Genomic DNA, 20750 nt, shown 5'->3' with positions numbered 1-20750 from the left:
ACAACATGTCTAGATGGCCATTTCAGGAAAAATACTGATCAAAATTCTTAAAAACTGTGATAACCTCTGATACAACAATTTGACATTTAGAAATATATTCTCAGAACTAAGGATATGAGAAAAGACAGATGTTTACAAAAACTCTTTGAAAGTAGTAGTACACCCCTTTACAACCTATTGCTAAGGACTGTTAACCAAACAACAGGAAATAATCATCAAAAATGTTACATAAAGATTTATTAAAATCACTACATATTAAGGGGAAAAAGCAATTAGAATCTGTATGGGCTCATTTTTATAAGGAGTGAATCACTTCACATAGCATATAGATGTCCATAAAGTACACATATGGGGACTTCCCTAGTTGACCAGTGGTAAAGCGCCAATGCAGGAGACACAAGTTCAATCCCTGGTCTGGGAAGACGCCACATGGCAACTAGACCTGTGTGCCACAACTATCGAGCCCGTGCCTCAACCACTAAGCCCTAGGGCCCATGGTCAGAAACAAGACACACTGCTGCAATGAGAAGCCTGTGCACTGCAACTAGAGAGTAACTAGAGAAGGCCCGCACAAACCAACAAAGACCACGTGCAGCCCAAAATAAGAAAATAAATGAATTAATTAAAAAGATACATATAAGTACAGAATAAGTTATAATCAGTTATCTCCAGGTAGTAGGATTATAGTTAAAAATTGTTTCATTCCTTTTACTGTCCCCTTTTTCTACAATGCACGTATTAATCTTATAAAATAATTAAAAATAAGTCCTTTATAGCAATGCAGTAATTCTATGAAGATGTTTACTCTAGACATGAATCTTGAGACATAACTTGCCAATAACTCATTTTCAGAATGTAGAAATAGTCATCAGAAAGGAAGCAGGAGGTATGGGAGGAAGGAAACATAATAAAAAATGTTATAATGAAGCTCATGACTGACCTTTGAATAGTAGTTTTAAGTACGCTGTTAAAAATTTGAAAGGGGCCGTTATGAAAATTATCAGACTGTAAGAGAAATGTGTGAGCTCACTAAACAAGGATTTCAAAGTAGATTTTGTCTTTATCAAATGAAGTTAAAGCAAGAAGCTACAGTTAAAGTTTGAATGGAAGGCCTGCCATTGTTGTCCCACATCTGGTAGTTGCTGTTTACATTCCTATGAAGGAAGCCTTCGTAAGCTTTTTGGCAGGTACGTGGTGAACACTTCAGTTGCACGGTCAAGAAAGGATCCGAGGTCATGGATACTACAGCTGATTTGTCTGTTTTCTTCTGCCTCATCCTGATTTACAAGCAAAATCTAGAAAACCTGCAAAAGTAAGTGTTTGGTGGCTTATCTAGAAATACTACGAAAACAATGCTGTTATTTTTGGTGAAGAATATCAATTTGTATAGTTTATTTCAGTGTAAATAAAATGTGAATTTTGTGTAAAGTTCAGGTTTTTTTTTTTTTGGGTGGGGATGAAACATATTTTTGTGGTAAATTCTCTTTTCAAAAATATTTATCATCTTCACAATTGAAGACAAGTTTTTTTTTTCTTTCCTTTTTTTGGTATATGGTTTACTACTTTGGGGAATAAAAAAGCCATTTTAATTGTGAAATTATTAAGATTTATCTAACTTTAAAAATATTACATGCTATATGACCCCTGATATAAATTGTTAATGCTTGTATAATTGTTGCTGGCTTTATTGACTATGCCAAAGCCTTTGACTGTGTGGATCACAATAAACTGTGGAAAATTCTAAAAGAGGTGGGAATACCAGACCAGGCCACCTGACTTGCCTCTTGAGAAACCTATATGCAGGTCAGGAAGCAACAGGTAAAACTGGACATGGAATAACAGACTGGTTCCAAATAGGAAAAGGAGTTATGTCAAGGCCGTATATTGTCACCCTGCTTATTTAACTTATATGCAGAGTACATCATGAGAAACACTGGGCTGGAAGAAGCACAAGCTGGAATCAAGATTGCCAGGAGAAGTATCAATAACCTCAGATATGCAGATGACACCACCCTTATGGCAGAAAGTGAAGAGGAACTCAAAAGCCTCTTGATGAAAGTGAAAGAGGAGAGTGAAAAAGTTGGCTTAAAGCTCAACATTCAGAAAACGAAGATCATGGCATCCGGTCCCATCACTTCATGGCAAATAGATGGGGAAACAGTGCAAACAGTGTCAGACGTTATTTTGGGGGGCTCCAAAATCACTGCAGATGGTGACTGCAGCCATGAAATTAAAAGACGCTTACTCCTTGGAAGGAACGTTACGACCAACGTAGATAGCATATTCAAAAGCAGAGACATTACTTTGCCAACAAAGGTCCGTCTAGTCAAGGCTATGGTTTTTCCAGTGGTCATGTATGGATGTGCGAGTTGGACTGTGAAGAAAGCTGAGCACCCAAGAATTGATGCTTTTGAACTGTGGTGTTGGAGAAGACTCTTGAGAGTCCCTTGGACTGCAAGGAGATCCAACCAGTCCATCCTAAGGGAGATCAGTCCTGGGTGTTCATTGGAAGGACTGATGCTAAAGCTGAAACTCCAATACTTTGGCCACCTCATGCAAAGAGTTGACTCATTGGAAAAGACTCTGATGCTGGGAGGGATTGGGGGCAGGAGGAGAAGGGGACGACAGAGGATGAGATGGCTGGATGGCATCACCAATTCGATGGACATGAATTTGAGTAAACTCCGGGAATTGGTGATGGACAGGGAGGCCTGGCGTGCTGCAATTCATGGGGTCGCAAAGAGTCGGACACAACTGAGTGACTGAACTGAACTGAACGTAAATGAATGAATATTGAAAAAAAAAAGAAAATAGGAAATGAAACAGAAGCCAATACTATGTAACTTCACTAGTCAATCAACTCACTAAAAAAAAACCACTCTTTCACCATTTCCTTCAGGTAGACAACAACCCTATCCTATTTTCCACACCCAAGAACCAATGACCAAATGAAGCTGTCAAAGAAAATATGGAACAAAACTACCCTGGGAGAATTCTTATCAGACTAGTGGGGCTCTTCTAATTAAAAACAAACAAACAATCCCGTCCCCTTCATATCTCCTTAACAGTTAGGAATTTGGAGGTTACATTTTCTTTCCTAGAAATTATCAGTAAGAAGAAATCAGCTGCCCTCTGATTTGAAACACCAGCATCGACTCAGCACTAACTCAGAAGGAACACCACCACTTACTTCCATATCAGAGAATCAGGACTAAACTCACTCCAACATCAGCAGAACCACATCAGTACCTAAAACTGAAGAGGTACGGCTAATCTTAAGACCTCTTTTAGTCTCTCAACCCTCTAGCCCAGGAAGAATTTCCCAGTAATCCCACTTACCATTGTTGTTGGCAATGAGTGTGACAAGAGTCTTCTTTGTACTGTCGCTGTTCTGTGCCCCGCTGCTACTAACGGTGGTGGATGTAGAGAGATGCCCAGCGACAGAAGCATGGGCAGCGATGGGCACTGGAGCCGAGACAGGCTGCTGGCTCACAGAAACTGCGGGGAAGGGGAGGCACAGTCACTTGGAGACAGGGACAGATGACACTGAAGGACACTCTTCTAATCTTTCATCTTATTGCAGGTCTCTATAACCATAAAGTTTCCTGCTTTATTTGTAAATCTGACTGGTTATCTGATTTCTCCTCCTGTGTGTCCCTCACACCACAAATTAGACACAATGCCTTCTTTTTTGTCTCCGATTTCCTGGTGAATTAAGTTAAATTACAAGCTCACCGAACCAGATTTCACTATTTTGCTTATAGAGCACAAGCAAACCTCTAGAACTCAAAAGACTTATTATCACCACTACTGGTATTCATAACCATGCAAGAGTAAGCTGTCCACAAGACCACGAACTGTCCTGTTTCAAACCAATGCCATCTTCAGTTCTCAAGGCAAGAAAGATTAAAAAAAAAATTAAAAAAAAAGAGCAACAGATACAATTCAGGGGAAAAAGAACTACCACCCACTTTATGAATTTAGGGCAATCTAGAATTTGACCCTGCAACCGCACCTTTTTGAAAGAGAAACTACAAGCCTAAGTTTGTAAACTGTCCCTGAAGGCAGACACGAAGCAAATTCTGCTCAGCTCACAAAGGAAACCAAGTTCAAATAAAACAAACAAAAAAGCCCTCAAGACTACGGGAACCTGTTTTTCACTGGGTATATAAATGAACACTAACACACACCGCTTGTTCACACATCATTTGGTAAGAGAACTGCTTATGTGTTTGATAAATATTGGTGAACTCAACTCTCAATGTTTTTAATTTATTAAATATAGTGTTTCTAGCTTTGTGTATAAGGAAAACCAAAGCACTTACAGACCAGAGAATAGGAAAAGGTAGTACCAGTGCCACAGAAAAGCAACCCTGAATTCTTAAAAGTCTTGCACCCCATACTTTCTTAACAAAAATGCCATTCAATCCAGTCAATATAACAACAATCTAAGATCAAAGAGTTTTTGTTACCTGTAGTAGTTTTATCCACTGAATTATAGTCCTCAACTACAGAATCCTCAATGACATCACTGATTTTCTGCCATGGCTCCAACTCCTCCTCCTCACATTCCATAAACAGGTCGGTGTCCGCCATGCTACAAGAAAAAAAGATTAAATTAAGATACTGACCTCACAATGGGAGAAATAGTTTTATACAAAATATAGAATCAGACTCTGAAGCTATTGGTAACCTACACCATTGTGCTTCCTCTACCATTTCCCCTAACCTCCTCCAGTTCCAAGGTTCCAGAATTATACCTTTTATTCCTAAAAAAAATTAGTGTGGAAGACTCCACAGCAAATTATTTAATAATTACAGGTGAAAAAATTTAAGCTATAATACTCAGGGCTGGGGTTAGGGTAAGGTGAACTTTGTAAGTGGAGAGTCAGACCTTTTTTATTTACAATTACTACTTGGCTCATTATGAATTTTTTTGCACGAATACTGAGTTTTTAAAAATGATACATTTGCCATTTGAGGAAAGCATCCTAGGAACTTGTTTGGAAAACCAAGAACTTTTGAAGAAAGCACTAACCATTCTGTGTCTAGACTGCTGTTCTACTAATCCTGGACTTGAGGTACAACATTTCCAGCCTCCAGCCAACTCTGCTTGCTTCAGACTGGCCCCCACAATCCTAACTGGCAAGAGCCAGTTCCTTAGTATCATCCTGTTGCTACTGCTCTGAATTCAGTGCTGTTTGCGTACTGACAGACTCCTTGGCTTGTCACATGTCTGAAGTCAAGGGGAGGTTCTGTCAGCAACCAAGGACCTCTCTGCTCAGTCCTGAATAGAACTTCCTCCAAGTACGTGGCTGATCCCTGAATTTGTGCTACCAAATCCATGTGGTGGTTGTTTAATCACTAAGCTGTGTCCAATTTTGCGACCCCATGGACTGTAGCCCACCAGGCTCCTCTGTCCATGGGATTTCCAAGGCAAGAATACTGGAGTGGGTTGCCATTTCCTTCTCCAGGGGATCTTCCTGACCCAGGGATCGAATCCCAGTCTCTTGCATTTAGCAGGCAGATTCTTTACCACTGAGCCACCAGGGGCGTCTGTATCTATCTAATATCTATAAATATATTTAAAGGTATTTATAAAATATAAATATATCAAATCTATAAAGGTATATAATTATACCATTCCCTAGATTTTTCTCTAATTGTTTAATATATTGTACAATTTTAAACACACTGCATCCTTAAAGTTGTCTGCCCATTTACCTTTATTTCAAAAGTCTGAACAAAGGCCCAGGATATACTTAAGTTCTGTGGTGAAATTTAAATGTAAATAAAATAAAAATAATAGCATAAAAATGATATATAAAATACTATTTATTTTGATTACTGAGCCTTTTTGTACTCAAGAGCCATACTCTAATTTCAACCTCTGTGCACGTGTGTGTGCTCAGTACTTGACCCTTTGCGACCCCATGAATTGGGCACCACCTGGGAATTCCAACCTTGAACTCCACCAAGATTTTGGGAGTCAGCCTTTAATTTGAAAACACTGCTTGAACTACATTCTTCTTTTAAAAATAAAGCCTACCTATTTGCAATGCAAATTAACAGCTATTATTATGATGATGCCCTCCAATATGAGCTGAATAAAGGTTAGTTTCTTTGCTTTGGAATGGGAGTAGCACCACTGCCCAATGTTCAAACAAAGCTTTGACTGCAAGAGCTCTCAGTGCCTCCGAATCTCAGAATTTTTTCCACCACACCCTAAGGCAAAACAAACAAAACAACCAATTTAACCATTGTGTTATAGGGCCATACAATTTGATAGTTTGCAAGATGCCCAACAGATGGCGTTGTCTACTTGAAAATTTAAAATATTCCATAGCTAGTCAAGGGCCCATTTTAACAGGTAAAGTGCTTTACCTGATTCTAAGTGGTCTCTAATATTCTAATTATTTGTTTCCTCAAATCAAAACCATAAAGGAGAGATGCTATGAGTAAGGTAAGAAAAAGCTCTAAGGTATCAACTTTAACTTCCTTGTCATTTAGTTGCTAAGTCGCGTCTTGACTCTTTTGAGATTCCATGGACTGCAGCCCACCAGGCTCCTCTATCTGTGGGATTTCCCAGACAAGAATGCTGGAAGGGGTTGCCATTTCCTTCTCCAGTAAATTTTCTTAGTTTTTCATTTAATTTACATATACAAAAGACAATGCTAGCCAGAAACTGAATTAAAAAGAAGCCAAATCCGTATCAAAGGAGTTCTTTGAGTTAAGACTACACAACACACTTTTGTATTTTCCAGTCTAGTTCCACTGAAAGAGATAATATTCTAAACAACTTTTTTCTAACTACTTAGTTTTACACTACTGTTCTTTGCTGTATAACTTAAGAGTCCAAAGCCAAGAGATAATTCATGCATACTATAAAGCATCCATCAGAATGAATATAAACTGTAGATAAATGTTTTTTAAGGACTTTCTTTCAGCTCTGACCAGCTGCAAGCAAAATCTTCATACTTATGCTGAGGAATCGGTAGAAAACTTTCTATGGGAATAAGTAGAACTATCTGAATGCAAATTGTGGCTTTTCAGTGTCATGAATATGGACATTTTAATACTATATTCAAAGGCTAGTCTTTTACCTCAACTACTTATAGCATCTTAAGAGACTGAGTTCAGGTTTTGTCAAACAATGAAGATTAATAAAAACAACGAAAGTTTCCTCCACCTCACAGTCCAATTATGTTATTTCCACCATGAAGAAGGTATTCTAAGAAACAAAGAGTGGAAAAGGCAGCTGTGGAAAGATGGGAAGAGGACATTTATATCCTAATTACTTTTTACCAAGTGAGAAAAAATAACTCCCCAGGGTATATGCTCTGCCAAGACAACCAATGTAAATTAAAGGGTTCAAGATTAAAAGTTCAACTCAGAATATATTTTTCAAGATTTTTACAATGTGAAAGATGGAGTTAACCAACAAGGTGTATCAACTCAGAAAAATAATAAATCTGCTGACTGAACATATTTTATGACTTACACCCAAAACATCTCAGAAAGACACTGAAATCAAGTTTTTCAAACAGTTCTCAATTCTGATCTAGACTCTGTATCTGAGAATGGGATCATTCCTTTCATTTCACCATCTATAGCTCAGGGTCAAAAAATTAACTCTGCTGAAAAGATGGGCCATGCCAAAATAGATATCAACCTGAATTAAATTCCTTGTAAATTTTAAAAATGAAAAATGCAAATTTAGTACCCTTCTGTAGTTTTCCAGCTATCAAAAAGGAATTTTCATTAATACAATGAAGTGCTATATTTAATATCTCCACCAAGATGCTCAAGAAACACGATGATTCTCTGATCCATGAGAACACAGTCAAGTGATCTATGGTATACAAAGTTACCTTTCAACTATTTTTGAACAAAGAAGACAAGAATTACTACATATGTAGTATTAAAATGTATAAATCTTTCCAAACGATCAGTCTACTTGTGTTTAACTTCTCTCCACACTAAACCTTCAACTTAATTTCTCACAAGGAAAAAAAAAAATTATAAATTTTCCCTATTATTTTGCTATAAAGGATAAATGTACTCATAGGCTTGGCATTATTTCACACTAAAAAACAGAGTTATGTTCAAGTTGAAACATTTTCATTTCTCCTGAAGAAGTGCCAGGTAAAAATGTGAATTTAGGAAATTAAAGGCCAGCATGTAGGGAACACCATGCTCCATCAAAAGGAAAACCTGGACAGGCAGTAAATTTGAGGATCACACTGTAGCCAAGTAAAGGGGCAAACCCCCATCATATTTCAACTATGAATCTCTGAATCACTACTCTAGGGATTCCTTTTCTGCTGTTCTTCAAATAAGATATAAACTTTAATTATATACAAAAGTAGGGAACTCACTGGCAGTCCACTGGGTGAGGACTCTGCTTCGACTATAGGAGGCCCAGGCTGGATCCTTGATTGGGGCAAACACACACACACACACACGTAGACATATATCCATAACCCAGGTTGCGCACACACACACACACACACACACACACACACACGTAGACATATATCCATAACCCAGGTTGCGCACACACACACACACACACACACACACACACACGTAGACATATATCCATAACCCAGGTTTAAACATTATCAACCAGGCTTTCCTGGTGGTCCAGTGGTTAAGAATCCACCTTGCTATGCTGGGACACTGGTTCAATTCCTGGTCCAGGAAGATCCTGCATGCCCCGAAGCAACTAAGCCCATGAGCCATAACTAGCTGCTCCCACACTCCACAACAAAACAAGCTACCACAACGAGAAGTCTGCACACTGCAACTAGGGAGTAGCCCCTGCTCGCTGCAACTACAGAAAACCTGTGCACAGCAAAGAATACCCAGCACAGCCCCAAAATAATTTTTTAAAGTATCAACCAACCTTATTTCATGCATGCCCTCTTTCCTTCATATTATTTTGAAACTAATTCCTAATATCCCATTCCTAAATATTTTGTGTGTTGTATGCTCTCAGTCATGTCTAACTCTTTTTGACTGTAGCCGTGCTCTGTCCATGGAATTTTCCAGGCAAGAATACTGGAATGGGTTGCCATTTCCTACTCAAGGGAATCTTCTTGACCCAAGGATTGAGCCTGTGTCTCCAGCACTGGCACATGGATTCTCTACCACTGCGCCACCTGAAATATATTATGTATCTCTAAAAGGTAAGGACTTGAAAGATCATGTATTAAAAAAAAAAAAAAATCACAGAGAATTCCTTGGCAGTCCAGTGATTAGGATCTGGCGCTTTCACTACCAGGGCAGGATTTGATCCTTGGCTGGGGAACTAAGATCCCGCAAGCCCCTCAGCTAAGTTAAAAATTAATCAAATAAACAAGTCATAGTACCATTAACATGCCTGAAAGATTTATAGTCTCAATATCAAATGTACAGGCAACACTGAAATCTCAAATCCTCTCAAATACTGTAATTTTTTTTTTTAAAGATTTATTTATTTTTGGCCACACCGGGCCTTCACTCCTGCACGTGGGCTTCTCTAGCTGAGCTGAGCAGGGGCTACTCTTGGCTGCAGTGTGTGCTTCTCACTGCGATGGCTTCTCTCGTCCACAAGCACAGCCCCACGGTGCGTGGGCTCAGCAGTTGCGTTACATGGGTTTAGTTGCTCTTTGGCATGTGGGATCATCCTGGATCAGGGATCGAACACCCCTGAACTGGCAGGCAGATTCTTGACCACTGGGGAAGCCTCTCAAATACTGTTATTGGAGTATGATTTACAATATTGTATTAGTTTCCAGTGTACAGCAAAAGGATTCAGTTACACACGTTCTTATATCCATTCTTTTTCAGGTTCTTTTCCCATATTGGTTATTACAGAATACTGAGTACAGTTTGCTGTGCTAAACAGCAGGTCCTTGTTGATTATCGATTTTATACACAGTAATGTGTATATGTTAACCCCAATTTATCTCCTAATTTATCCCTCCCTCCACCTTTCCCCTTTGGTAACCAAAAATTTGCTTTTTTCTCTTTCTTTATTTGGTTGCTCTGCACCTTCATTGCTGCGTGCTCACTTTGCTAGCTGTGGAGAGGAGGGGCTACTCTCTGGTTTAGGTGCGCAGGCTTCTCATTGTGGCGGCTTCTCTTGTTGCGGAAGACAGGCTCATGGAACCCAATGGCTCAGTAATTGTGGGGCACAGGCTTAGTTTTTCTGTGACACGTGGAATCTTCTCAAACCAGGGATCAAACCGGTGTCCTCTGCATTGGCAGGTGGATTCTTACCCACTGTACCACCAAAGAAATTCAAAAATTTGTTTTTGAAGTCTGTGAGCCTGTTTCTGTTTTGTAAAATAAGTTCATTTGTATGCTTTTTTAAGATTCCAGGTATAAGCGATATTCTGTATCTGTCTTTCTCTGTCTGACTTCACTCAGTATTATAACCTTCAGGTCTATGCATGTTGCAGCAAATGGCATTATTTCATTCCTTTTTATGGTTGAGTAGTATTCCATTGTATACATGTGTCACATCTTATTTACTTCTCTGTTGGTAAGACATTTAGGTTGCTTCCATGTCTTCATTAAACATCATATTTCTTAAAGTTTGCTTTGATTTGGAGTCAAATAAGGTCTACATATTATGATTATTTGATAGATTTCTTAGGTCTCTTAATTTCTAGATCTTGATAAGCTGGATCTACAGGCATGATTAGATACAGGTTTAACATTCCCCTCTCCCCCAACAAGACTACTCTTAAGGGCAGGGTTTTGTTCCATCAGGAACCCTCCCATCCAGGCTCAATGCCTAGATATAGTCAGTCTAAATCTATAATTTCCTTTTCATTTGTTAACTGAAACACTCTGATTTAAAAAAACAAAAACATATCTACCATCTGGTCACCCAGTGGTGCAGTTCAGATAGAAGTCTTGATTCTTTCCACCTTGCTTCTCTTTATTTACCAGTTTTCAAAATAATAATCTGTTTCACTAGCATTTCTTCAAAGTGACCAATAAGCTTGTTCTTAAACTATCGTTATATCACAGTATAATCATTTGATATGCTTTGATCCACAGCAGTTAACCTTATTGATATTCAAAGTGTCCCATTTTGCTCACTGGAACTTCTCTGTCGGCTCCTGAGTTCTTGTGACACCGTGCTTAGTAGTGTTTGGTAAAATTCTGGCTCTGGGATAAATAAAAAGTTCCAGGCTCATCTCCTGCATTCCTGCCCCATATCAAGAATCATCCATTTCCCAAGGAACCCTGATTCCTTCTGTTACAGAATGATACTCCAGGATCACAGTCTAGATGCTAGGGGTTTCTCTGCTCATTGTAAACATGAAATTATTTCCACATTAATCCCCAACTCTTAGTCAGCTACCTTCTATTTGCTTCTGTGTCATTTGGGGGAAAAAAAAAATTTCACATCTACAAATAATCCTTGTCTTAGAACCTTAAAATTCTATCTTCTCCTGAGATTCCTGAGATGTTTCAATCTTTTAAACTTATATTTATTAATTCTCAGTACTTTCACTCTTTTCCAAACCTTTCCCTTCCCCTTCACAAGATGCCGACATCATTTTCCTTACTGGTAGAATTCACATCTAGTTAAAAAAATTTTTTTAAGAAGAATCAAAGAGGACACAACATACAGATTTTAATCAAGTCCTTTAGCAAGTAACTTTTTTTTTTTGAGTCTGCCTTCATTACCTTAACACAATCATCTAGGTTTTGTGGAATTTTTAAGCAGTTTATTTTTTATCACTGAGTAGTGCTTCATTTATGGAGAAGTCATCATTTGTTTATCCATCCACATGTTGGCAGATAGTCGTTTTCAATTTTTCAGGTTATTATGAATAAATCTGCTATGAACATTTGGGCACAAGTCTCTGTATGTGCATACATTTTCATTCTTTTGGATAAGTAACCTGAGAGGAATTTCTGGGTCATATGGTAAGTGTATGTCTGGCCACTTTTCCAAACACTGGGATAAGTAGCTTCTGACTTTCCCACTTTACAAGTCCTGCAGAGATGGCCTTGTTATTTATTTAATTTATAGTCATGCTACAGGGCATATGGGATCTTAGCTCCGGGTCTAGAGATTGAACCCTGAATTAGGAGCACAGATTCCTCACTGATGGACCACCAGGGAAGTCTCTGCAACTTACTTTATAATGTGAAGTTGCTTAGCTCCTTTGACCCTTGAAGTTTCGGGCTCTTAGCTGATACGCTGGAACAATAGGAACATTCATATTTAACTAACATAAGATAATTCAATTTAACATTCTTCCCTTAACTACCAGAAATATCTGAGTGGGCAGGAACCATGTCTTTCTTGTTAAACTGAAAAAAACTGATTTACGATGTGTCAGTTTCAGGTGTACAGCAAAGTGATTCAGGTATACCTACAGATGTTCTTTTTCAGATTCTTTTCCCTTACAGGTACTGAAATAATGAATATAGCTCTCAGTAACTATTTAAAAGACTGTCTTTTCGTGAATGCCAAGATATAAACAGATCACTCCAGAGAATTTTAAACAAAACTTTTAAGTACTCCTAACACAAACTTTATCCACAACACATAGCTAATAAGGTTCTTTTTCAAGCAAATTGGGAGGTGGGAGGGGGATGAAATAAAGTAAAGACCTAGACTTGACTTACAAATGAAGAGCTGCTTTCTACTTTCAATAAAATTTCCAATAGAGCTAAAAAAATGTCATCATATTCCAGTGTTCTTCAACGTATAGTAAAAACAATCCAAACTGTGCAGCATATCTACAGAAGGTAACTATGTTCAACAGCTGCACATAGATTATATAAAAAGAAATCTAGATCATTAAGGAATCTACATATGCCCGTGGCTTTTATCCAACTCAGTAACATTCAAACAGGGATAATCTGCCCCCAGAAGACATTTGGCAATGTCTGGAGACACTTTTGGTACTCACACTAGGGGTGGGGCTGGGGAAGGGTGCTGCTGGCATCTATCTGGAGACAAGTGGCCAGGGGTGCTACTGCACATCCTACAATGCACGAGATAGCCAGGGACTTACCAGGCCCAAAATGTTAACACTGCCAAGACTGAGAAGCCCTGAGCAAACTCAATCCATGTTCTGAAGCAGAAATTAAAAAAAAATCATCTCACATTCTATGCATAAAGAACGCTCATTTTTCTTTTAAACTGAAGTACAGTTGTATTCAGTTCAGTCGCTTGGTCGTGTCCAACTCTTTGAGATTCCGTGGACTTCAGCACACCAGGCTTCCCTGTCCATCACCAACTCCCAGAGCTTACTTGAACTCATGTCCACTGAGTCAGTGATGCCATCCACCCATTTCATCCTCTGTTGTCCCCTTCTCCTCCCACCTTCAATCTTTCCCAGCAATTCTTCTTCAAAGAATCCCAGCAGATTCTTTACTAGCTGAGCCACAGCCCATAGTTGATTTACTTTATGTTAATTTTCTCATTTCTTTTTAAAATAACTTATCCTCTCTGCAACAGAAAAGATGAGCACAAGATTCCCATGAATTGTTCAAATGGTTACACCTTACACAATAAAAACATTTTTATAAAGCTCATATAGATCTAGTTTTGTTTCACCCTACAATGATCTGCCCATCAAAGAGCTTGTTCCCGCCTAAGTATATAATTTCTCCTTAGAAAACTTTAGCACAGCACTATGATGTTAGTTCTCTAAATTTATGGTTACTATCAGTAATCCCCAATATCAGAATTAACTGTGGTAAATAATCCTTGTGAAAATAATTTCCCAAAGTCCCCAAATCTCCATTTTGAAAATTTCTGGTTTTGACCTCTTTACTATTTATTCTATTCCTCTATGGGTTGCTTTTGCTAAATATATCAATTCTTCTTGCCTCTTCAACTTTCAGATCATTTTCTCAGAGGGTGGCAAACCAAAATGACATGATGCAAACTTATTACTATGGTCTTTCTCAAAGTCTTATTGTGTTTGAACTTAAATTACAAAAGTAGCTCTATATCTCAAAGCAAAAGGTTATGACAATAGTAAGTTTAAATAGAAAAATGTGAGCTGATAATCCAAACTTTACCTGTCATCAGCTGTTCTTTTGTTAGAACAAAAAAAAAAACAAAACAAATAAAAGCTATTGACAATAATATGTAACCTAAATCAAATCTAGCACTTAAATTGAACTTCAATTTTTAGGAAGTATAGCAATAGAATAAGTAGTACCACAGGGAAATAATGAGATAAATCCAGAAAGTGGGACATTTTAAAACAAAATAATCGGACAAATGCAGAATACAGAATACTTTATAAAACTGCCAACACACTAAAACTGTCAAGCACACACACAATTACACACATGCACACACAGAGACTAAACCAGACTGAAAGAAACTAAAGAGATATAACAAAATCCAACACGTGAAACTTCACCGGATTCTGGTTCATAAAAAAGGTATAAATGACATATTGGGGACAACTGGAACATTTAAAAATAGACTACATATAAGATTATATTTGAGAATTTTACTTTTCTTAGAAAGGATAACAGTATTAGTTATGGAGGAGAATGTATTTATTCTTAGCAAATGCATGAAATGTTCAATGTTAGTATCATGACTTTCAGGTGGTTCAGCAAATATATATTTTGGTGTTTTCTTATAGACATCAAATATGCCAGCGTGTTAAAAATCATTGAGTCTAGGTGGTGGATTCATTGTAGATTCTCCTTGTATTCTTTCACCTTTTTTTACATGCATGACATTTTCTTGAATAAGGTCTGAGAATCTAATGCAAAATATGGTGGCACAGTTGGTAACACTGTATAACTGAGATCCACTAAGAGAATAGAACTTAAATGTTCACACATACACAACCTAAATATGTGAGGTGATGGGTGTGTTAACTGAATGGGGGAATAGTTTCACAATATTTATGTATGAAATTACCATGATGTACACTTTAATATCCTACAATTTTATGTCAGTTACACCTCAATAAAGCTGCAATTTAAAAAAAAGAGAAAGAAAAAAACGGGGAAAACGACCTAATCATCTTTTGGTTGTGACATTGTATACCTCTATATTCTGCCATTTCCTTTTTGCTATTAATTAAACTGGTAGCCTTGTGGGTTGAATTTTCTGTTAACTTGTTTTCATTTCTAGGAGTAATTTTCACATAGATTATATATACATATTTCTTAATATATTGCACAATAATTAAGTAATACTAGAAAAAATAAAACCAAGTTGGGGTACACAGATTACCAAGGAGGTACTGCAAGATGAGAGAACGCTGCCATCTTCCATTCATCAAGACATCTTGATCATGTGACATCTTCGTAACTATGTGGTTTCTCTGTTCTGTGGTAGTTATCTCACTGGTAACATGACTTCCCTGTACTCAGTACATTTTACTCAGCACTACAACTTACACAGGACTACTAGTGATTTAAAGTCTTTGACATTCATCTTTCCACCATAATACGGGTGTACCAGATACATACCTTTCGAGGGAGGACTGCACTGTTACCTTAAATGCTGGCAAATATGGTCCTATAAAATCCGCTAATGAGTAAAAACCTATATAACTGAAAAGCAAGATACAAAGAGACTATGCAATCTTATTTACAAGCAGCAAAAAGAATCCCTCAGTTACAACTGTCAGTGTACTTCTGAGGTATTTAATGGGCAGAAAGGTTTACCTATCTTCATCTCATGTAGGATTAAGAAAACATCTGTTTTCTACCAAAACTCTCCAGACAGATTTGGCTTTTGAAGCTCTGGATTCCTATGTCTGATTCTTTTATAGCACTAAAATAAGTTCCAGGAATGAAAAATTCAGTACCTAACATTTTCAATTCACTGATAGTGCATACCCACCCACCCATAAATCAAGATAAAAAGAATATGTGGAACAGAAAAAAATGTTTTAAAAACAAAAAATTTAGAATACTACTCTCTCTTGCTCCTGGGTGAGAAATAAACATAATCCTCAAAACAATTTGCATTTGTATTCAAGTTGAAGGCAAAAGGAGAAGGGGGGGCAGCACAGGATGAGGTGGTTAGATAGCATCATTGACTTAATGGACATGAATTTGAGCTAACTCTACAAAACAGTGAAGAACAGGGGAATCTGGCGTGCTGCAGTCTGCTGCTGCTGCTAAGTCGCTTCAGTCATGTCCGACTCTGTGCGACCCCATAGATGGCAGCCCACCAGGCTCCCCAGTCCCTGGGATTCTCCAGGCAAGAACACTGGAGTGGGCTGCCACTTCCTTCTCCAATGCATGAAAGTGAAAGTGAAGTCACTCAGTCATGTCTGACTCCTACTGAACCCATGGACTGCAGCCCACCAGGCTCCTCCGTCCATGGGATTTTCCAGGCAAGAGTACTGGAGTGGGATGCCATCACTATGGGGTTGCAAAGAATACGGACACAACTTAGTGGCTGAAAACAAAAAACGTCAAGTTACCTCAATTTTTTCCTTTAAAAGGGATTAATTCCAGAAAATCTATAGGGCTGAATACTTAGTATGGCTACGAAACAAATTATTGTTGAACTTGTAGCAAGCAGCTTTTATCTACCCAGTCCATCCCTCACAGGAACTATTGTGGAACCTCACATATAACTTTCACAATGAGTTCTTAAATACTCTTTAATAATCTAATATTCCTAAACATAAAATACTTCCCACTTATCTGGCAGCAAACTTCCTATCAAGAAGAATCCATATATATTCATTATAAGCTCTCTACTGAACAACTAAAGTGAGCAGTTAAGTTTCCTATTTTTAAAGGGTTCAATATTCAGTTTCTCTCCCAAGAAAAATTCTTCATTGACATGTCTGTTGTCTAAATTCCATTTCTACTCAATTTAACTCTGCCAAAGCTAGCAAAATGTTATTTTCTTCTCCTCTCCTCGCGAGTTACATGTAAAAATGTTTTTGTGGATATGGTTTATTATCACAAACCACACTGCCAAAGAATCTATCAAAGTCTTATCATACTGATACTATGACAAAGACACCACCAGTTCTAGGATTTGCAATTTAAATCAGAGATCTCCACTTACAACAAAAAGACATATATGGAGAAAAAAGACGAAACACCATTTGGAATACATTTTATTTTACTGTCATATAATACCAGGCATTATTATGCACTTTACATTCATTACCACAACGAATTCTCCTAACTATGTCCTAAGTAATATACTTTATGCTGCTGCTGCTAAGTTGCTTCAGTCGTGTCTGACTCTGTGTGACCCCATAGACGGCAGCCCACCAGGCTCCCCCGTCCCTGGGATTGCACTCCAGTACTCTTGCCTGGCAAACCCCATGGATGGAGGAGCCTGGTAGGCTGCAATCCGTGGGGTGGCTAGGAGTCGGACCCGACTGAGCGACTTCACTTTCACTTTTCACTTTCACGCACTGCAGAAGGAAATGGCAACCTACTCCAGTGTTCTTGCCTGGAGAATCCCAGGGACGGGGGAGCCTGGTGGGCTGCCATCTATGGGGTCGCACAGAGTCGGACACGACTAAAGCGACTTAGCAGCAGCAGCAGCAATACACTTTATAGATGAGGTCAAATGAGGTTTAGAGAGTTTAAGTAACTTGCCCAAGGTTACAGCTGGTCTGGTAAATTTACTAAGCTTTTTTGGTCTGCAACTCTCCCAATTCACTGCCTCTTCCACTATTAACTCCAACTAACATTTCTGAATTCTCCAGAAGTTTCTAAATGGGAGACAGATTTGGATGATCTCAGGAGCACAGGATAGGACAGACCCATTTTCTGGTCTCAGAACCCCTTCACATTCTTAAAATTATTAAAGATCTTAAAGAGCTTTTATTAATGTGGAAAAGATCTTTTGATACTTACTTTAGAAATTAAAACGTAAAAAGTTTAAATATTTATCAGTACAATAAAAAACAACAAACCCATTACATGATAACATAATTAAAATATATAACATTTTTTCAATTAAAAATGACTATTTTTCCCCAAAACAGTGAAATGATGTTGTTTTACTTTTGGAAATCTCTCACGTCTAGGTTAATAGAAGGCAGTTTGACTCTCAAAGCTGCTTCTGCCTTCAGCCTGCTGTTCTATGTTGTTTTGGTTGTGTATATAATGAAGATCTGCTGTCACAGAGACAGAAAAAGGGAAAAGCATTCTAAAAACCTTTTCAGATAGTTGTGTGTATGGAGACAGTACTAAAACTAGACAAATAACAGTCTCTTAAACAATAGTTGGATATTGGAATCTGAAACCCTACTGATGAAAGTTATGTTAAATTCCATCAGTGTATGTTGAATTTTGAAGATTACTCACAGTGACTTGAGTTATGCAAAAGTCATTTGAAAATACAGATTTACTGAGTTATGCCTGCCAAATCTTGACACATTCCACCATAAAATATATTTTAAAAAACCAGTCATTAACAATGACTTGCAAGGAAAGTCTTTTAAGTACCAGAAGTTGTTAAACCTGATATCAAATTTTTAAAAATTCTAATTTTCACTCTCAAATTTTTATCACTGAGAACAAATACTGTCAATTGTTTTCCCTGAAGTGACAAGCTCACTTCATTTGCTTTCAAGAAAACTCATGTGTGAAAAACTGTAGTTTGTCAGTCGTTCTTTCCAAGTAAAAATGCTGGTCCAGGAAACGAGCAACTCGCAGCTAAATCTCATAAGTGCCTTTCCTTATGACAAAGATTTACCTAAGCAGGCAGTATCAGTGGTTTATGTACATCTCCCATTTGGTCACGGATTCTTACAAGTTAAAAATACATGTACCGAAGGGTTGAAATGTAATTTATTGCTTCATCAAAGACATTCTCAAGTAAGTATGGTAGTTGTTTCCCACAGTAGTTTGATCAAGTGTTGCCTTTGGACCATCAGTGCAAATGCCAGTGAAAAAGCTAACCAGGGTCTTAGTATTATTTTGAAAACAGTTACCACCTCGTAGCTCTCCTGAGAGGGCCTGAGGGGAACCCCAGGAATTAGCAGGCCACATTTTGCGAACTGCTTTTCCAGATTTTACCACTGGTTCAAGGTGGGGTGAACACAAAATCATGTTCATCCCAAGAGACTCTATTCTGTCAGTTCCTTTAGCTTTAGATACTTCAGCATAGCTGGTACATTACAACCATAATATAGAAAGGGGAGGAAATCAAGAGCATAGATTGCCACTTAATTGTTCGAAGATGATAGTTTGAGCACCTTTATGCTAGAACCATAACTCTTAATATGGTGGTTACCTTAATCTATCTCAGCTGAAGGACTGCAGATTAAAAATGTAGAGACGATATACCCCCCTCAGCATCCCATCCAAATAAGCTTGGAGCTGAGGTATCCAGCAAACAGCACTTCTAGCGACCTGCAAGGTACTTTTTATGCATCTTGAAGTTGAGACCGACTGTGCTAAGTAGTTCAAACTCAGAATCCAAATCCCAGAGCCAAAAGCAACGGATCTCAAAATTTAACGCCGTTTGCCAAGCAGCAGCCCTCCGCCCCCGCCGTTTCCCTTCATCTAGATGGAAAAATTCCTTTGAAAGTCAAACTGCACGTCTGTGGGGTTTTGCGCGGAGGTGGGAGGTGTCTAAAGGAGTGCAGAGGGCTGGGCCACAGTCTGCAATAGAATGACGGCTATTCCGAGACAGGACACCTGTATCTCAGTTTCCATCTCGAAAAAGAAATTTGGACTAAATGTCTAACAAGACTCCTTCCAGCTCTACCTTTTTCTGAGCTGAAAATGTCCTAGACAAGCAAAGAAACGCTCAGTATTATTAACAGTTTGAAGGAATCCGGCGTCTGACGGGAAAGAAAGCAGGACAACTTGCGAAAACAGAAAAAGCAGGTGGATCAACAATATCCCTCCTTTTCAGAAGGTGCTAAGAATCTGGAGAAAATAGTCCCTGGGATAAACATGGCGCCCACCGCGGCAGGATATAACCATACGAAAATAAGCTTTTTCCGCCCCATCCCATTTTATAAATCACGGCGCCATCCCGAAGAAATTTTAGAGCCAGGGGAGGAGACTTTGTAAACTAACTGCAGCGCACTAAGGCTTCGGATGTACTATAGGCGGGATTACATAACACAAGGGAGCGGCTAAGCACTCACTCATTTTCCTCCCCGCGCTCAAAAAGAGCGCCCCACTAGTTCCCCGGCGGGGGTGGCGCGGGAGGGCCGAGCACCACCCCCACCCCCGGGGGACGTCGGCCCGCCGGCCTCCCCGGCGCGGCCTCGCCCCCTCGCCCGCCCCTCCCGCCGCGCCTCGCCGTCTCGCCACCGCCCGCGCCTCCGCCCCTTCCCCAGCGGGCCGCCGCCCGCGCCCGCGCCCGCCCACTCCTCCGAGACGCCTCGCGCCGGGTGTGCGTGTGGACGTCGGGTGTGTGCGGGACCGTGGGGCGCGAGTGCGCGCGCGCGCCGCGGCGGGCGCCGGGGGGCGGGGGCGGCCGGCAGGCAGACAGGGGCCTCCCCGGCCCGGCCCGCCGCGCGACTCCCGCGGCTCCCGGGGCGCACGCACTCACACACGCGCCCGCGCGCCGCACCCCACGCCGGCTGCCACCGCGGACCGCGCCGCCACTCGAGGGGGGCGGGGGCGCGCGCCACCGGGCCCCCGCCCCCACTTCTCGCGTTCCCGCCCCATCCCCCTCTCATTGTCTCGCCTCGGAACGTCTCGCCGAGCAAAAAGATAACGGAACCCCCGGGAGAAGGGGGTGGGGAGAGGGAAGGCTCGCTCGCTCACTCACCTCCCGTGGTCGTCGCCGCCGGTAGTCT

General features: G+C 39.7%; 1 protein-coding gene across 6 annotated transcripts in view; it reads right to left on the bottom strand.

The window, feature by feature from the left end:
- POGZ (pogo transposable element derived with ZNF domain) overlaps positions 1-20750 on the bottom strand; it is a 47046-nt gene extending 26296 nt beyond the window's left edge. For 2 of the 6 annotated variants that reach the window (XM_005203913.5, XM_005203918.5), the window contains exons 1-3: positions 20723-20750; positions 4473-4597; positions 3340-3498 (exon numbers count right to left, since the gene is read on the bottom strand). In XM_005203913.5, coding sequence (XP_005203970.1) covers positions 3340-3498; positions 4473-4596 — 283 coding nt within the window. In that variant the 5' untranslated portion in view covers position 4597; positions 20723-20750. Of the gene's footprint in view, positions 1-3339; positions 3499-4472; positions 4598-19225 lie in introns of those variants that run through there. The other 4 variants (XM_059884710.1, XM_005203916.5, NM_001163190.2 and 1 more) reach the window with 4 other exon arrangements.

This window comes from Bos taurus, chromosome 3 (genome assembly GCF_002263795.3).
Source record: "Bos taurus isolate L1 Dominette 01449 registration number 42190680 breed Hereford chromosome 3, ARS-UCD2.0, whole genome shotgun sequence".
NCBI classification, from domain to species: Eukaryota; Metazoa; Chordata; class Mammalia; order Artiodactyla; family Bovidae; genus Bos; species Bos taurus.
This window is presented reverse-complemented; position numbering and strand designations above follow the sequence as displayed.